At 41.2% G+C, this 17,723-nt stretch overlaps 1 protein-coding gene across 1 annotated transcript; it reads left to right on the top strand.

Moving 5' to 3' along the window:
* Positions 1 to 1,735: 1,735 nt before the first annotated feature.
* On the top strand, positions 1,736 to 16,242 carry MATN3 (matrilin 3). Its single transcript, XM_066180326.1, has 7 exons — positions 1,736 to 1,859; positions 3,455 to 4,024; positions 6,767 to 6,889; positions 7,316 to 7,438; positions 10,052 to 10,174; positions 13,870 to 13,977; positions 15,782 to 16,242. Exons 1-7 carry the CDS (start codon positions 1,736 to 1,738, stop codon positions 15,835 to 15,837), a joined length of 1,227 nt encoding a protein of 408 aa, XP_066036423.1. The 3' UTR covers positions 15,838 to 16,242.
* Positions 16,243 to 17,723: the final 1,481 nt, after the last annotated feature.

Here is a 17,723-nt window from a genome sequence, read left to right as displayed (position 1 = left end):
ATCTGATGTCTGGTCAGCTCAGGCATTAACAGCAGGACAGACATTCAGTAGGACTACAACATTTACACTGGAAAATGTCCAGAGTTGTTGAGAGTTATGCCATAAACTTAGTGATGTTCTTCAATCAACAAAAAACTCCAAACCAAAAAATGAAGCTACAACTAACATTCTACTCTCCCTCTTTTGTAGCAAGCGTTGTAAAGAGGTAAGAGATTACTTAGCAAGTTGGTATGTCTGAAGAAATAAAACATTTTTCTGCTTTGGAAGAGGTACCTTGTGTTAAATTCTGAAAAAGGGATTAAAATTTCTGCAGCATGTAACTTGTGTGGTTTATTCCTGTATTATCGGTATGTACCTCTGTACGCATTTAAAAATGCTCTGTTAGGGCTGTGCTATCAGCAGTAGTTTCCCTGTTAACTCAGGTGCCACCTGTGAGAGCACTCCAAAGTGAACTTTGGTCTGAGACCCTCTGCCTGTGATCTGACAGTGCCATCCCTCGTGGTTACCCTGAGGGGCTACCCAGGGTGTGCCCAGTGCAGCTGCACTCTTATTTCCAGATTCTGAGGAGCCGCATTGCATCTGGACTCCCAGAGAGACTCCAGGGCATCTTTAGATGCTGCCACAGACTGCTGCAGTGTGACTGGAAGGGAGAAGGGGAGATGTGAAAGACCACTGTGGTTTAATGTGATATAAGAAACGCAGCTGAAACTGTTGGGTGATTGGGCTGTTCAAACACAGACTCCAGCAAACGCTCTGCTCTGGGCCCATCTGCAGTAAAGGGAGTGTGTGTGTCTGACTATGAGTGGGGAAAGCGCTCCTGCCAAGGGCTGGCTCTCGAGCCTGGCCAAGTGGGTGGCTGACCATGTGTGTGAGCAGTATTTGGCAGCAGCAGGCATTGCCTGAAATTTGTCTGTGCTCTTGCTCAAAAAGCTGCAGCGTCGTCTTAGAAAAGCCATCATACTCCCCCTGCAGCCCTGTCCTGTGGCCTTCTCCTGCTTGGAGGGTGGTGGTCCCTTTTCCCTGATACCGTTTACAGCCTTTGGGAATGTGATGGTGGCCTCTTCCACTGTGCCTTTGCAGTAGAACTTGAAGAGACTCAGTGCCTGCCTGATACTATACAGCTGGGGGGTTGGTGGTTCCTCCTCTAAATCAAGGCTTCCTGTTCCCCTGATGGAGGTGATGTAGCACAACTGCATGCAGATTTGGCAAAGGTGTCTTCTAAAGCCCTGTGCTGGAGATCAGGGTGCCTTTGTGTCCTAAGCCATGCTTTCCGTTCAAGCTCACTGCAGATTCCCGCAGCAGCTGGCAGGAGTTCCAGTGCCAGGAACCAGCCAAAATGCCCTTGGCCAGATTTGGCAACAGAGCGGGGGCAGTTCCTTGTTCACACTGGGAGCTTTTTCTCCCGTTCTTTGCGACTACTGTTCTGGAGACTGAAATGCAAAATTAGCCTGGACCAAACACTCCCGGTGAAGGAAGAATGGTGTCTCAGCTCTCCCTGCGCCCAGGTTTGAGCCCTCCCCTGGCCTGCCGCAAGATGCCAACGACGATCTCTAATCCTCACCCCCTTCCCTCTCCCCGCGGCTGAGCGCCCGTGGGGGCGGGAGAGCGAGGGCTACCGGCCCGCCCTCGGGAGGAGGCGGCGGGTGCGGCCGATGGCCCCTCGGTGTCCCGTCCCCCTTCCCCGTCCCGGCAGCTTTAAAGGCGGCGCGGCGGGCGAGCGGCCGGCGGCGGCACCATGAGGCGGGCGCTCGGCATCCTGAGCTGCTGCCTGGCGCTGGCGCTGCTGCCGCTGCCCGCGGCCCCGCGGGGCCCCGCGCTCCGCCCGCGCCCACAGCCGCGCCCGGGCGGCCCCTCCGCAGGTACCGCACCCGGGCCCCGCTCCGCACTCCGCTCGCTGCCGCTCCGCGCCTCTAAACCCCGCGCAGATCGTCCCTACCTGTCTGTGCTCATTGCTCGAAGCATCTTTATTTCAGACTCGTGGGAGGACCAGGTTGCTGAAAAGCTTTTTTTTTTTCCTTCTCAATCTAAAAAAGAGAATTCTTCTACCTACAAACATTGCACTGCGCCTTTTTTCTTTCTTTTTTCTTTTCTTTTTTTTTTTTTTTTTAATGTCTTAAGCTACCCATGCATGCACTAACGTTTCTTGATGTTTTCTCAGCTTCCCAAGGGCAAAAGTGAGTTACAGGATGAATATAGAATTATACAGAAGATACCTGGACGGGATCCTAGATTCGTCTGGTCTGTTACTCCATCCAAATGCAAAATCAACTATGCTTCTGTGCTTTCCTGAGGGAATTTGTGCAATTTCATGTTTTCCCTCTGTTTTCACTTGAAACAGAGAAAAAAGGTTTCTAATGCCTTGAAAAAAAAAAAAGTGCTATTTTCACCTCTACTTTTAAGATACTTGTGAAGATTTTTTAAAATTTAAGCTGGAATGGAATAATAAAAGTGAACTTGATAGTCCCAGGAGAAGTGTGTCAGGTTTCCAAAACTGCCCTCAAGATGTGAATTCAAACTGGACACCTCATATTTTGCTATTTAATGTGTTGGTGAGCCAGAATGTCTCTTTTATAGAAATACTCTTGTTTAGGATTGTCCATTTTTCAGCTGCAAATCCAACTTTGATGGTATAAACTAAGTACATGGTACCATCAGTGTCAGGATGTGGTATCAGGACAGGGAGGGGGGCATTTTGGTCGTCTGCTGTCACTGCCTTGATTAGTTTTTGTCCTCCTACAAGTCATGCTTGTCTCTGATCTGAGCTATGGTTTTTCTGCTTCTGTCTAGATTTCTATGGCAGTGAGGAATTTTGGAAATGTTTGTGTAAATGTTCATTTTTACATGTAAAATTACTTCAAAGTACTTTCACTTTTCTCTCAGCTCCACAAGCCTTAAAACAGTAACAATTTCCAAAAAAAGCCTTTTTACAACATCGTTTTTTCTTTTCCTTGTTGGCCTTTATTGCTTCTTGTTGTGTATTTTGGATTTGATTTACAAACAAGAAATAATTCCTAATCAGCAGTTTATATTGTTACTATCCTAAAAACTAGCAGGATCTGTTCCCTGTGTAATCTACTCAAATGTTTTGTTATTTTATTTCTTTATCTTATAAAAACTGTAATTCAGGCCTTATGAAAATGAGCAGAAAGTTCATTTATATATAATTGCTCCATCTCTTTGTTGGCTGTTACATGAAAACCACAACCCTTTGTTTCAAGAAACGTTAGAAATTTTGAGGGCTCAAATGTGCACCTATCTGAAAAATTCAGTTATTTATTACTTGTCAAAATTAATATTTAAGACTCTCTAATATATAATTTGAAGCCTCTTCGTAAAGAATCAACCAACTTTATCTGGCAAGAGCAGTTTGCCATGACAGCACTCACTGCCCTTGGGTGAGAGCTCCTGTTCCTATGTAGGAGATGACTGAAGCATTTTCCTTCCTTCTTGGCAGACACTGCCTGTAAGAACCGGCCTCTAGACCTCGTCTTCATCATAGACAGCTCCCGTAGCGTCCGACCTGAAGAGTTTCAGAAAGTGAAAATTTTCTTGTCAGAAATGATCGACACCCTGGATGTCGGTGAAAGAACAACGCGTGTGGCGGTCATGAACTACGCGAGCACCGTCAAGGTGGAGTTTCCCCTCCGGACCTACTTTGACAAAGCCTCTATGAAGGAGGCTGTGTCTCGCATTGAGCCCTTGTCTGCTGGCACCATGACTGGCCTTGCCATCCAAACTGCCATGGATGAAGTCTTCACTGAGGAAATGGGCACCCGGCCAGCAACCCTCAACATCCCCAAGGTGGTCATTGTTGTGACAGATGGACGGCCACAAGACCAGGTTGAAGATGTGGTGGCAAGCGCCCGGAGAGCTGGAATTGAGATCTATGCGGTCGGGGTGGACCGGGCAGACATGCAGTCCCTGAGGATAATGGCCAGTGAGCCCCTGGATGAACACGTCTTCTATGTGGAGACGTATGGTGTGATCGAAAAGCTGACATCCAGATTCAGGGAGACTTTCTGTGGTAAGGGGATCAGTCCAAGAGAGTGGTGTAACTTGGCTCCTTTTGGCTTCTACTGTGGTTCCACTCCTTAAGAAAGAAGTTTTTCAGAAGTGTTATGTATCACATCTAAATATATTCTTTACCATCCATTGGGCAAACAAGCCAACCCTCTTTTTCAGTGGAGGCCAAGTAATGGCCTTTCATTTTGAATAGTGACCTTAGTGTAGGTAACAGACCTGACTTGAGTGGACCTCCTTGTGCAGTTTTTGGTCAGATCAAGAGAAAGAGAAGTCACAACAATCTGGACAAGGTTTGATTGCATATATTTACTGCATTACTGAAGGTACATAGCAGAGCTGTGCAGGCTGCTCGTTTCTTTTCCCATCTCGCTGGGAAGCAAGGAGGGTGGGAGTGTGGAGTTGGAGGGATTCCTTATAGGTTAAGAGTAGGAAAATCAGCATGGCAGGTAAACCACTGTACTGGCTGAGCAATCTGGTGCAGGAGAAAGTGCCCAAATGCAGCAGCAGGTTACCTCAGGACAGGCTTTCACTCTTTAGGCACTGCTGGGCTTTTCCAGTGTGCCAGGCTCACATCTCCTTCTATTTCTCTGCAAGTTGGTTTAGACAAGGAACTGTGGGATGGGATGAATTGGCTTTGCTTTTTCAGGGCTGATCTTATAAAAATTCCATATGTATTTGGTTTAGGCTAGAACTCCACTAACAATGCTTGGTCAGATTCGGCTGTTACTGTAATTTAAAGGGAAAAAAGGTCATCTGGAGTATTTAGAACTGCCTACAGATAGCTGCAACACAGCCCTACTCACAAAAATTAAATGACAACTTTCTGAAAATTTAAAAACTTGTGCAAAGTAGATTTTTTTTAGTGAATTTCTAAGAAATTTACTTTAAAATAAATCTCCAGCAAATAATAGGTAAAATCAGGTATAAATAACATTGTAAGAGAATTAAAATAAATAAATAAAATAACAGCCACTTCCTTGGGAGCTTGATTGGCAATGTGTTACTTTTACTTCAGAGCCTTACTAAAATTTGCCATCACATATTTTTGAATATGTTTAGAGTGAATATACCTCTTTCTCTAGGTATGAAATAAATGTGTTAGATCATCTGCAGACAGGACACTTTGCCCAATAATTAGCATAGGAAATGCCTTGAGGTTTGGCTTGACACCATGTTGTGCTGCTGATGTGACCAGATCCTCCCCCCAGGTGCCCACCTGGCTGGACAGGTACGTGTGCTGTGACCATAGCACTCATGTCCACCTGTGTTCTCGCCAAAGCAAGTCCTTTCTAGCAGCAAAGAAAATCTCCAGTTCTTAAGAATAAACTTACTGTTTACTGTGCTGAAGCACAGAAATTAAGCCCCTGCAAGGCTGGAGGGTAAATCAGGGAGCTCAAACATGTACACTTCCAGTGAAACCCTAAGTCGCCTGCGTGCAGTTTGCCAGAATCTGTGGGATTCATGAAAAAAACCAGGGTGAAGGAAACAGTCTTTTTAAAGACTCCTATAAACCAAATGAATCTAAGAGGGTCTTGTAAGACAGTGTGGTAAACTGCATTCCTTTCCAGCTCCAGAGTGCTTTGTGGTCAGAAATCTGGACTCACCAGTGGCAAATAGGATTTTCTTTCACTTTGACCAAGGCAATTAATTTGTTTGTAGGGTGAGCTGAAAACAGGAAAACGAATATTCAGGGGAAAAAATAGTTGGCTAAGATCAAGTTCTTGATGCATTGAGAGCATTATTCAGCATGAGGCAATCCCAGAGATGGAAAAGTCTTAGCCTTGAATAGCTGTCCAAGTCAGTGGACGTTTGACTTTCCTACCACAAAAATCTGACCATTTGAGTCTGAGCTTCTCACTTATCCTTGAAAATATCACCCAGAGATTTTGTTCATAAGACATGGAGATTAATTATCTTATTCCCAAGTGTGTAGCACAATGAAAAGGTACTGTCTCTATTTCAAAATGTGAAGACAACTCTATCAGCCTTTTTAGTGGACTTCTAAATCTTCCTTGTTTTAGAAAATGGGAAATGTTGCCATTTTGATGCCACAAAATTGCCTTGTTTTCAGAAATACATGAGAAAGTTCAAGCATTTTTGCTTCTGATTTTTTATCTCACCGGTACTGCTTTGGAGACTGATTTTACCAGTAGTCCATACCCACAATAGTACTAATTAGTAACTACTAATCAAAGTAAAATTTTCAGGTAAAAACAGACCTGTCTTCCCATTTCTCTCTCCAATTTCTTTTCCTTCCTTCCTTCCTTCCTTCCTTCCTTCCTTCCTTCCTTCCTGCCTGCCTGCCTGCCTGCCTGCCTGCCTCCATCCATCCATCCATCCATCCATCCATCCATCCATCCATCCATCCATCCCTTCAACTGGTCGTCTGTCATAGAAAGGGACTGGATACAAAGAGCCAGAACATCCTTTTCATTGCTGAGTTCTCCTTTCCAGTGTAGCGTTACTGAATACTTAAAATCTCTCCTTGCTGAGCCCTTTTCAATTCATCTTTTGTCCTGCCACTTCAGGTAATGAGTTATTTCCATGCTGTTTGAGACCTCTCTCTCCTGGCTATGGAGTGGTGCAAAGGAGGCCTGTAACTTGTGACAGCAACACATCACTGACATTTACTGCCACTAATCCAGCAAACAGTGCATGATGTAGTTCTGTAAGCATGAATGATTAATGCCTGTTCCTCTCCTCTGGGATGACTGAAATACCTCTCTGTCAATGCCCTGTGTAGCTGTGAACGTGTGTGCGCTGGGGACCCACGGCTGCCAGCAGGTCTGTGTGAGTAACGGGGCATCCTACCTCTGTGACTGCTATGAAGGATACACCCTGAATCCAGACAAGAGGACCTGCTCAGGTATTACTCCTTTGGATAATGAGTTCAACTAGGAAAAAAAAAAAAATAACACTATACTTGGATTTGAGATGATACTTGTGTGCTTCTGTTGAAACAACAATCATCTGTCTCTTTTTAAAAAATAAAATTCTAGAAATTAATAATAAATAAGACTCAGCTGCAAGTAATGGTGAGATGTATTTTGATTTTATCACCGTCCTTTTTTTTTGTGCCTACAGATCTATTCATTTGGGCCAGATGCCAAAAAAAAGTCTTCAGATGTAGACATCATAGATACTTTCTCCTATCACTTCTCCTAATTCCTTCAATTACTACTGCCATTTCTGAGCTAATTCCTAATCAAAATATATTAAAAATGGGAATGTGCATTCCATCCCAAACTGCTTGTTATTAACAATGAGTTGTTTCTCTAACATGCCTAACAAGCTGTGGACATGTGTGCACCTGGGAGGCACGAGTGTGACCAGATCTGTGTGAGCAACAATGGATCCTATGTCTGTGGCTGCTATGAAGGCTACACCTTGAATCCAGACAAGAAAACTTGCTCAGGTAACAATTAAAGGCTACTTGAATATATGAAACTCATGGAGATATGGACTTGTTTGCTGTGAGTTACCCTAAAACGAGAATTCAGATGTAGTCTTTTCCTTGGTTACAATAACAATAACATTGCATTTTTGTTTAAATTTGTGGATTAAAAAATGCAGTTTGGCACTTATCTACCTTTTTATGGTTGTCACAGAATTCCACAAACATTGTTTAGCTGCTTAGTCTGACACGGGGCAGGTTATGGCTCATCCCATGTGGGTTTTTAGCTTCATCCTGACTGGGGATGGATGTATGAGACTGTTGGAATTGCTGATGAAAGACAGAACGGCATGAGATGTGGTGTAGTCATGTCCTGCAGTATCTGCCTTCTCCATTAAATAACTAATAAATGAATTCAATTTTCTGCTGACATAATGTAATAATAATTATAATATACATAATATAATAATGTAGTAGGACACTGGTTAAATGATAATTAAATTGTAATTACAAATGTTGAGCACTTAAAACAGTGAAGCATCTAGGAGGGATTAATAGGTTTCTTTCCTAAACCATGGCTCACCACAGCCATGGACATGTGTGCACCTGGAAGGCATGACTGTGCCCAAGTCTGTCTGAGTAATGATGTATCCTACAGCTGTGGCTGCTATGAAGGATACACTCTGAATCCAGACAAGAAGACTTGCTCAGGTAAGATCTGATTAAGGAAAAATTGTGTTCCACTAAAAGCAAGCAGCTTTTAAAAATACGGCTAATTTATGTTATTTTTCTGATACATTATCCCAGAGTTTCTGTACAACTCCTGAAAACTCAGGGCAACTTTGTTTTTCCGTATGTTCAGTAGTAATTTGAGATCCTTGGCCCTTCTGCAGTTGTGTGAAGCTTGTGTTTGGTTAAGATTAAAATGCATTTGGCATTTTCTTGAGGATTTCACAGTATTTTCACACACGATTTGCCATATCCAATATGTGATGTGGACCACTTCTGTCAGAAAATTCTTCAGTAAAGCAGCACAAGGGAATGAGATGAGGGAGACCACGGACTGTGCTGGAAGAAAGACTGCAGTCTCTATCATCATGAGTGAGATTGCTCTTTCTGGTGGATCTGTTTGGACCTTAAAAAATATTCCAGCCTTAGAGCTCGAGATGATGGAGGGAAATGTTCCTTCTCAGTGCTGGTCTCTTGTGGAGAACAAGAGCACAGATGTAGCTGCTACTGAGGGATGTACACATAAGTATATATTATCTACAAACTAATAACTATTCTATATTATCTTCACTTTATTAGGGTTTGATCTTCACTCTGAATTTCTTTGGATGTCTCGTTGGTGATTTATTTAGGGAAAATATTTTTTTTTTCCCCACTCCCCCTATAATTCCTTTTCTTACTATATTTTGTGTGACAAACTGTTGAACTTAGGCTTCCAGTTCCAGGAAGTTCCTAGGCAAATCTTTCAAGTTAAGTCACAGCTCTCACATCTCAAAGAGGTGAAGCCAGAGGGCCTCTGTATTTCTTCCTGCCTAGGTTAGGATCTGATTTTGTAAATATGGTGCCTAGGATTAGCTCTTAGCTGGCATTATAGAGAAGCAATAAACATGTGAGGGAATGTAAATTCAATTAGGCCTCCCCTTGGGCAGTCCAATCCCAAACCTCATTTCATAGCACCGATTCTCCTGCATACTCAGACTTTAAATTATTTAAATTTAAATTTCTTCACATGCTTGCTTTTTTTTCCCTTTTGAATCTCATTTTGCAGTATCCTGCTAATGATTTCCAAATCATTCAGGTATTTGTGGCAATTATATCACAAAGATGTGCAAAAATGATGCAAAAATAGTCTAGGTCTGGGAGAGCATCTTTTTTTTCCCTTTTGCTTTTCCTTTTCCTCTTTCTTTTTTCTTCTTTTCCTTTGCTTCCTCTCCCTTCTCCTTTCTTTCTCTCTTTCTCACTCTCTTTTCTCTCTTCCTCTCTTCTTTCTCCATCCTTTATTTTTTCTTGTGCCTTACTGGGTCTTCTTACTGCAAAGATATCCAAATATAGGAACTCCTTCTCAGCTTGCCCTTTCAGAATTGACGTGTTAAATTTGGCAGAAAACAGCAGCCTCACACATAAAGCGCCCACTTTGTAACTGGCAGTGGGTGTCACATCTTTTTTAGAAGCCACATATACTTTTCTTTTTATGGTCTTTTTACTCCATAAACAGTCTCTTCTCCAGCTCAATTAGAACTGAAGTAATGCCAAATAGTCTTTTGAAATCAAGATATTTGTTCTCTGAAATTCTGTTGGATAATTGTTTTGTAACTTCATCACTTCTAGTTCCATTCCTTTTGCCATCTGTTACAGCTGCAAAAAAGTATCGCCAGTATTCCAAAATTTTGTACCAATTTTGTGACGTTGATAGCAAGATAAAAACACACTCTGTGCACCCTGCTCTGGTTAACAGCATGCTGACATGCAGTAAGAACACCTTGGTTTGAATCCAAGTGAAGATACATTTGCAAATGGGAATCACTATGACCTTCACTTCTAAGTGACTTCACTGACTAAAACTTCACTAGAGGCTGAAGTTTGGATATGGATTAATATTGTTCTCCTCTGAAATGCCTCCCTCAGCTGCCGACGTGTGTGCACCTGGTGGGCACGACTGCGAGCAGGTCTGCGTGAGGGATGACCTGTTCTACACCTGTGACTGCCACCAAGGCTACACCCTCAACCCAGACAGGAAGACGTGCTCAAGTAAGAGCGGATTGCTGATCCCTTTCCACCCATGCCCTCCCCAGCTAAGTGCATGTATTGCAATAGCTCTTGTTAGCATATCAATATATTTGTATCTGTTTGAGGAACTGGCAAGTGCACTCAGAGAGTTCTGTGTCACTCTGCCTTACCCACTTTGAGCAAAATTCAGAGATACAAGAACTTGATATGTAACAGTGTTAGTAACTACTCACCATGCAGTCTTGGTCAACTTATAAATTACGCCTTCCCTAATTTATGTAATTTTCATCAAACACAGAACTGAGAAATTGTTGAAGAGAGAAGAGCTGGGGTTAGTCACACACTTTGCAGTACTGTGGAATGCGTGTACCACCATGCAAGACAGTTTGAGGTGATGTCCTCCCCTCCAGGCTGAATTTCATCTTGCTGTTCCTTTCTTTAGGTTCTCAGTGAGTTTTACAGTAAAAATGTAACAATTTCAGAAGTGTTTCCTTCCTTCCCAGTCTCCTTACTGTAAATTATTGTGTACTGGAAACATTTCCTAGTGTGCCTTTAGAGCAGAAGTGGTATTTCACATATGGTGGGGTTACACAGCTGAGTCAGAGGGAGCAAGGTCTGAGGTATCCCTTGCATTAATTAATGTATTAATCCCCAGTAAGATAATTGCTGCTCCAAGGCGACTCCAGTTACATATCCCAGTAGTTCCTGCTAAGATTCATAGAGGATAGGCTCCCAGCATGGAAAAGCATTGCCATTGGGAAGCATTAAAAAATGTTATCTTGGTTTTGGATAACTGCTTCTCCAAAGCACGTTCTTTGTGAACTGATGTGTGTGCACCAGGAACTCATGACTGGCAGCATGAGGTGTGTGTGTGTGCATCATAGACCTGTGACTGCTATGAAGGCTTTATCTTAAATTCAGATGACAAAACATGCTCAAGTAATAACTTGATGTTGGGTTTTTTTTCTGAATATGTTTATTTATTGAAGCACCTCTTTTTAATGTGTTAAACATTTTTAATCTGTTTAAGAAATGGACTATCAGCTCACAAGCTCCCAAGAAGTATAATCCCTTTTCATTCTTTTATGCCTTTTTTTCCACAAATATTTTGAGCCAGTTTGGTCCTTCTTGATTAGTTATAGCAGTTATTGTATTTAAAATGAGTTTAAGTTTAATGTTGCCTCTTATCTATCATCACACATTTAAGGACTCACTGTATTTAAAAATACTATCTGTCATAACCTGCATTCCTTATGAAATGAGAATAATTGGGGGTGTTGGCAAGGCAGGGTTCTGGGGCACCTGTCTCTGGGATGTGAGTCTCCATTTCACACCAGCATTTGGAGAATGGCTGGGGGGTCCCGAAGAGTACAATACTCAGGTTAGAGCTGCTGCAGTGCTAAACCTTGTATTCTTGGCCTCTCCTCCAAGCTGAGTAGAGTAAGCATGAACTCACCAACTGTTTTCTCTTCAGATGGGAAATACTGGGATCAAATGTTGGCAGAACCTCTCTCCATAGTTTAATGTAGAATCTGAAGTTAAGTTGGGTAGGAAGGGACCTCAAGAGGTGCCTAGCCCAACCCTGGTTCAGAGCAGGAATAACCTGCCATCACATCAAGTGGCTGAAGATGCTGTGGAAGAACACAGTTATAAAATAGGTGGATATAGACAAACACCATCTGCAAAAATGGTTTATTGTTGGTCTGGACTTGAACACAAAGGCAGTGTGAAAACGCAGCTTTAGCATGTTTTGTGTGACTTGCTGGGCATCCCAGTGGCAACAGGAATGTCCCAAATTTTGAATATCAAATACTGTAAGACTCTCAATTTCACAGAAGGACTGTAGAAGAATTCAGAGTACCTTTGGACAATTGCCAGAGTTGGTTGGAAAAATAATTTTGTTAAAACAGACAAAATCCAAGGAGGATCTGTATCTGTCACTGGAGAATTTAAATGCAGACATAGAAAGTTAACTGGTAGTTGGTTGGAAACCAACCATGTTGGTGTGATGTTTTGAACTGGCCTTCCTCCAGCTGACTCTTGAAGAGCTCTTCTTTGTACATTGACCATAAAGCTGGTGGAATGTTCCAAAGAGGGGAGATGAACAAATACAGGCTCAGTGGAATCAAGGAGACACCAGTTTTAACATTGGCTTTAAGACAAGTGAGCTTCTGCACTGCCAGATCTGCAACCTCATAGATTTTGCAGTTTCCTTGCAAAATGGGAGTATTAATGGCATCATTGATTAAAAAAAAAAACCACAAAAAACCCACAAAAAACCAAACAAAACCCAACCCAACCCAAAAAAACCCCCAAAACCAACAACAAAAAAAAACCCAAAACAAAAAACCAAACAAAAAACCAACCAATCCCCCCCTCCCCCCCCCCCCCAAAAAAAAAAAGCCAAAACAGTCCAGGAAAAAAGGGAAATGTACTTGTGTGAAATATTTCCATTTTTTGACTGTTACAATGCTCACACACATTGTTTGACATTGATCAGCTATGCATTTATATATCTAGAGAAAACAAAATGTATTAATATGCTATTGTTACCTTAGCAAATGTTGTTAAAAACCCAGTTATTAAGAGACGGGTACTATATACAGGTAATACCTCTTGATAACTTATTGAAAATGTATTTGTAGGCTTTCTTTTAAGAAGGCTTTGCCTTTGGAAGCTTTTTATTCCAGTCTCAGATGTGGATAGTGATGTCACTACAGTACCTGTGCTGCAGTAGCTGTTGATACGTTTGTTCTCAGCCTTCAGCAAGTGCTGCAGCCTTATTTACTTTATAGAGTAGGTGAGGTTAAATTGCCCTTCATGTAGCTACAAACTCACAGCCATCTACTAATGCTTGACATTATTATACTACAGTGAAATTGCTGTCTCTCTGAACCCCTTGTCGTCATTGCTGAGTTTTTTTGTGAATTATGTAGAAAAAGGCATTCTTGATGTCAGCTGAGGCTGGTTCCCTGTAGGTTTGGAAGACTGAGGTCAAGGCCTAGGGACAGATTCAATGGAAGCACTGTGGAGTACAGCAGTGCTTGCTTTCTCTTCCTGAAGAGATTGGTGACTCCTCTGGTACACTAACTGGCTCCTCCAGTTAGATTGCTGTGACTTTCTGCTAGATTTTAAATTCACTTGGGCCTGTTTGAATGATGTCATTCCCTCCATCTATATTCATGTGACATTTAAATGAATTTGTGTCCACCCTCTTGAATCAAGAAAGATACTTCCTATGCAAGCATATTACAATTGTTAGAAACCAAGAGTACTTGTGGGGCAACATAATTAAAGTTGATGGGAAGGCTGGTTGGTCTCTGCAGCCAGGCCCTTTTTTTCTTCTCTTTTTTTTTTTTTTTTTTTTTTCTTCTTTTTTTTTTTTTTTTTTTTTTTTTTTCTTTTTTTTTTCTCAGTAATGGTCTAATTTAAAGAATGTAGAGGATCCAGGTAGGCAGGTGAGGTACACCCTGCTCTGCTTCCTTTTTGGTCAGAGTTGAGTTCTCTCTTGCCTGTACTGGACTATGACACTCAGGCCTCTGGCTACACACCAGCCCCTGTTCACTGCTGCCCCTCCTTCCCAAGTGCCTTGGGTTGCAGTGCTTGCTGTAGTCTCACAGCATGGGTTTGCCTCTTTCCACAGGATCCAGCATTTTCTTGAGATTTAAATGTTCAATAACTGTACTAAATATGCTAAATGCTGTTTTCTCTCTTAGGAGCCATAATGAGCAGTCTTGTAACAACTGAAGAGTCCTGTAAATGTGAAGCCATAGTTGCCCTCCAGGACTCAGTGACCTCACGCCTTGAGGCTCTGTCCACAAAATATATCCTTTTTCTTACATGATCACCTGCATTCAGCAGTTTCCTGGTATTTTAGAGGTAGCTGTTTTGATATAAACCAGGGAAGAAATATCCCTCAAAAGAGATAGTATTTTCACGGTGATTTTAGAAATATTATGTAAAAAATAATAGGTTGTTGCAAACATCACTATGTTTTCACATTTCATTGAAGAGCAACACAATACAGATAAAATAAATGCATATGCCCACATCCCGTAGATTCTATGTGCCATGTTGAACATCAAGCACTGCTCTACTCATAATTCTTCTGGCTGGCTTTTACTGTTACATCAAACACTCAGTTTGAGCCCTCCTATTATATCCCAAAACTTTAGAGACAGCTTCACAGGCAGTGTGACAACAGTCCCATTAGCTGTGGTACTCCTTTGCATCCCACCTCCATAGGCAGGCACTGTCCCAAGTGATTTTCAAGCACCCTCTTTTCTCTGAAAATGTGTGAATGTATTAGAATCCTGGGATGCAGGAGCATGAGAGAGCTGCAAGGCAGGGTGCTGAGGTTGGAGGCTGTTGGCAAGCCTTGTGTCTGTAGGAGATCCGAGGTGCTGGCTGGTGGTGGAATTTGCCAGCTTCGTTTGCTGCAGTGCTGTGTCTGCAGCCATGAAGAGAAATGTGGTCAGCCCTGGGATTAGACATTCCACAAACATGTGGGAGAGAAAAAGAACCCCAGCCAATAAACAAAGAGAAAGTGGTAAACTCTGTCATACCACAGCAAGCTTGAATGCTGGAATAAATGCCCTCAGATGACATGGCAGGAACTGATAACTGGAACTTGAATTTGTACATCATAAGGCATAGTTTTTAGAAGTGAGAGTGGTTGATCACTGCAACAGTTTACCAAGGATTGTCACAGATTTTCTTTGCTGTAAATTTTTCAGACGGAATGCGCTTTTCTGTCAAAGGTGCTCTTACTCAAATAGGAATTGATTTAAAGGAGCATTATGTCTGTGGTTATCATCCTGATCCCTGGGGCCTCAAAATCAAGGAAGAGTGGACTATTAAAGATTAAAAAAAAAAGGAGAGCAAAGCAGTGAGTTTTACACATGTCATCATTTAGACAGATAAAAGAATTTTGCAGTTTGCCGAAGTTTCTGAAAGTCAAACTCTTCTGCCAAGGACACACGACTTTCCCAGTTTTTGAGTAAATTTCAAAGTTATTTTTATGAGATCTAATTGCACGTCCCTCTTCTTGCAGTGTGCTTGGAGTTCAGTTTAGCTGCCACGGAAAAGCGGGAGGAAGAACTCTGCTTTTCCTGGATTATAATGTATAATTCTATGGAATCTAACTAGTTAAAACTGAACACCAAGATATTTAAACCTGTAATGTCATCTCAGCAGTAGCACGTCCTTCAGAGATCAATGTTTCTGCCCCAAGAACTCAAGTTAAGCAGGAAATTGTTGTGGGTTTAAGTTAGGAATAGGCTTTATTACAAAGAACTGAGGCTTTCTTTCAAAGTTATTCTTTGATGGGCCATTTCTATCCCTAGCATCCTTTCAAGACAACCTGGAAAATATAGCAGAAACCATCACCTTCTGCTCCTCCCTGACTATCACCTGATCCAACTCTTTCTAAGAAATTAGGGTTGTTGAGATTATTTGGGAAGATGCTGGATCTTGACAGAGCACTAATATGTTTGGGAATCTCTGTTTCAAGCATGTACTGACCTCATCTAGAAAACAGACTGGCTTTTGAAAATGCAGCAATGAGAAAGACTGCAAATCAAACAAACCTTATAGCCATCTACTTTATTGCCCTTAACAACTGACCACTAGAGGAAGTGTCTGAGAAGCTGCAGGCATATCAAGACAGACAGCAGATTGTCTGAGCTATCATTTTGCTTGATTTTAAAATAATTTTTCAGAATCAAGCCTTTTTATTGTTTTCAGGAAGCTTTATTTCATTGCACAGTTTACAAAACAGCAGTTGGTTTATTATTATTGACAAATGGCAAGAAGACGTCAGGAAGACAAGAGTCTTGAAAATACAGTGACCCTGAGGATCTTCACGTACAATCACTTTATAGCCATGAAGCTACTTTTACCTGCTGTGCTTCAGTGTGCACTGCAGATACTGCTTTTCTGTAGTAACTGCATATTTTATTCTCTTATTTCAAAGTAAATGCAGAAAAAAATTATATAAATTACATTATATAAAACTTTGATATGGCAATGCAGAATGAAAAATGTGCCTATGTCTTCTTTCAATTAAATGGGAAAGTAAGTTGGGATCTTGTAACTTATTTTAATAAAATGCAATATGATATGCACATTGATGTTGGAAGTTATTTTGTATTCAACCTGAAGGACGTGTTATGAAATAAAAGGTTTAAAAAACCCAAGGAAACAAAACTTCAAAGATAAAGGAGGCATAAATGGAAGAAATAAACAGAATGCTGCCCCAAGTTATGTTTGGAAAAAGAAGCATTTGATTTTAAAACCTTGACATCATTGTTAATCTAGATAAAAGATTGAACAGTAATTTCAAATATTAATGATATTTAAAATGTAGAAGAATGAAAGACATCGTCCAATTTAGTATTTTTATCCTGCAAGATTTACTTATGTTATTAGTCAGTCATTCCTGTTGTCATTAAACAGATTTACTTACACTTTACCTGTGTCAATCAGGCTTTTAAGATAAAACACACAAGCTAACAATTAAAAACAAAATTAGTCATTAAAGGAATCCATTTGTTTTATACACTTGGCATTTATAATCATCCAAATACTTTAGAAATCATATTTAAATTAGGAGTAAAAACAATGTGTTTTTTTTTAATTGAAAAATCCCACACATTTTGTAGACCCTTGCAATATAACTACACAAAATATTCTATTGGGTAACTGGTTTGCTAAGGGCATATTAAACAACATCTGCACTTGTTTCACACCCTGCACATACCACATTCAAGCACGTTCAGTTACATTCACTGCACATGGGAGTGTGACTTCAGGTATGCATGCACAGTTATGTTAAGCTGGAATAAAATACTAAACAGCACAAGCAAACATGGGACACAGCTTCAGCTGCCAGGGCTAAAAATGAGACTATAAACCCTCCAAGAATGCTGGATTTGGCTGTGCTTGGTATTTTGTGATGTGTCCCTGTACTGATGTTAATTTGCTGTAGTACAATTAAAGTTAGCGTGGGACGTCCTGGCTATGCTACACTTGCTTCCTCAAAGTGCTGTGCATGCATAATTTTTTTTTATTTCTCTAAGTCATGGAGTTTTATATCCAGCACTTTACTTTGCTTACTTTCATGTCCTCTGCTTAGGCACGGGTATTATACAGGCATTTATAGGGCCAGAAGTATGCCTTGGCCTCTGTAGTTGGTAAGAATAAACAAGTTGTAAATCTAATGCAAGACTTTACAACTTCTTGGCAATTGGGAGGGGATGACATCAGTCCTATCTACAGTAAGGCCAATTGTCAGATGAGATGTAAAATTTTATAAGATAGTGGAAAATTGTCCTGGAGGCCAGATGTATCTTGCAAGCTGTCAGCTGGGCAGGCTTTGATTAATGCACGAGTATTCATAACTTCATTTTGTATCACAAATGATAATATTTACATTCAATTCCTCTGAGCAATTACCTGCCTCACTTTGTGAGTACCACGTAAAATTCCAAGATGATATAAATGATTTGTTTAATATAGGACATATTGTTGTTCAGAAAAATTGGATTTATTATCCAGTGTGCTACAAGCC

This window comes from Chamaea fasciata, unplaced genomic scaffold, assembly GCF_029207755.1.
Source record: "Chamaea fasciata isolate MVZ Bird 193981 ecotype frontalis unplaced genomic scaffold, bChaFas1.0.hap1 SCAF_3, whole genome shotgun sequence".
Lineage (NCBI taxonomy): Eukaryota > Metazoa > Chordata > Aves > Passeriformes > Sylviidae > Chamaea > Chamaea fasciata.
This window is presented reverse-complemented; position numbering and strand designations above follow the sequence as displayed.

Bases quoted from the DNA above. Each gene is read 5' to 3' on its own strand.
- MATN3 (XM_066180326.1), top strand. From the start codon at position 1,736: ATGAGGCGGGCGCTCGGCATCCTGAGCTGCTGCCTGGCGCTGGCGCTG. The intron at 1,860-3,454 runs GTACCGCACCCG...CCTTCTTGGCAG, and splicing joins CCCGGGCGGCCCCTCCGCAG to ACACTGCCTGTAAGAACCGG. The intron at 7,439-10,051 runs GTAACAATTAAA...TGCCTCCCTCAG, and splicing joins AGACAAGAAAACTTGCTCAG to CTGCCGACGTGTGTGCACCT.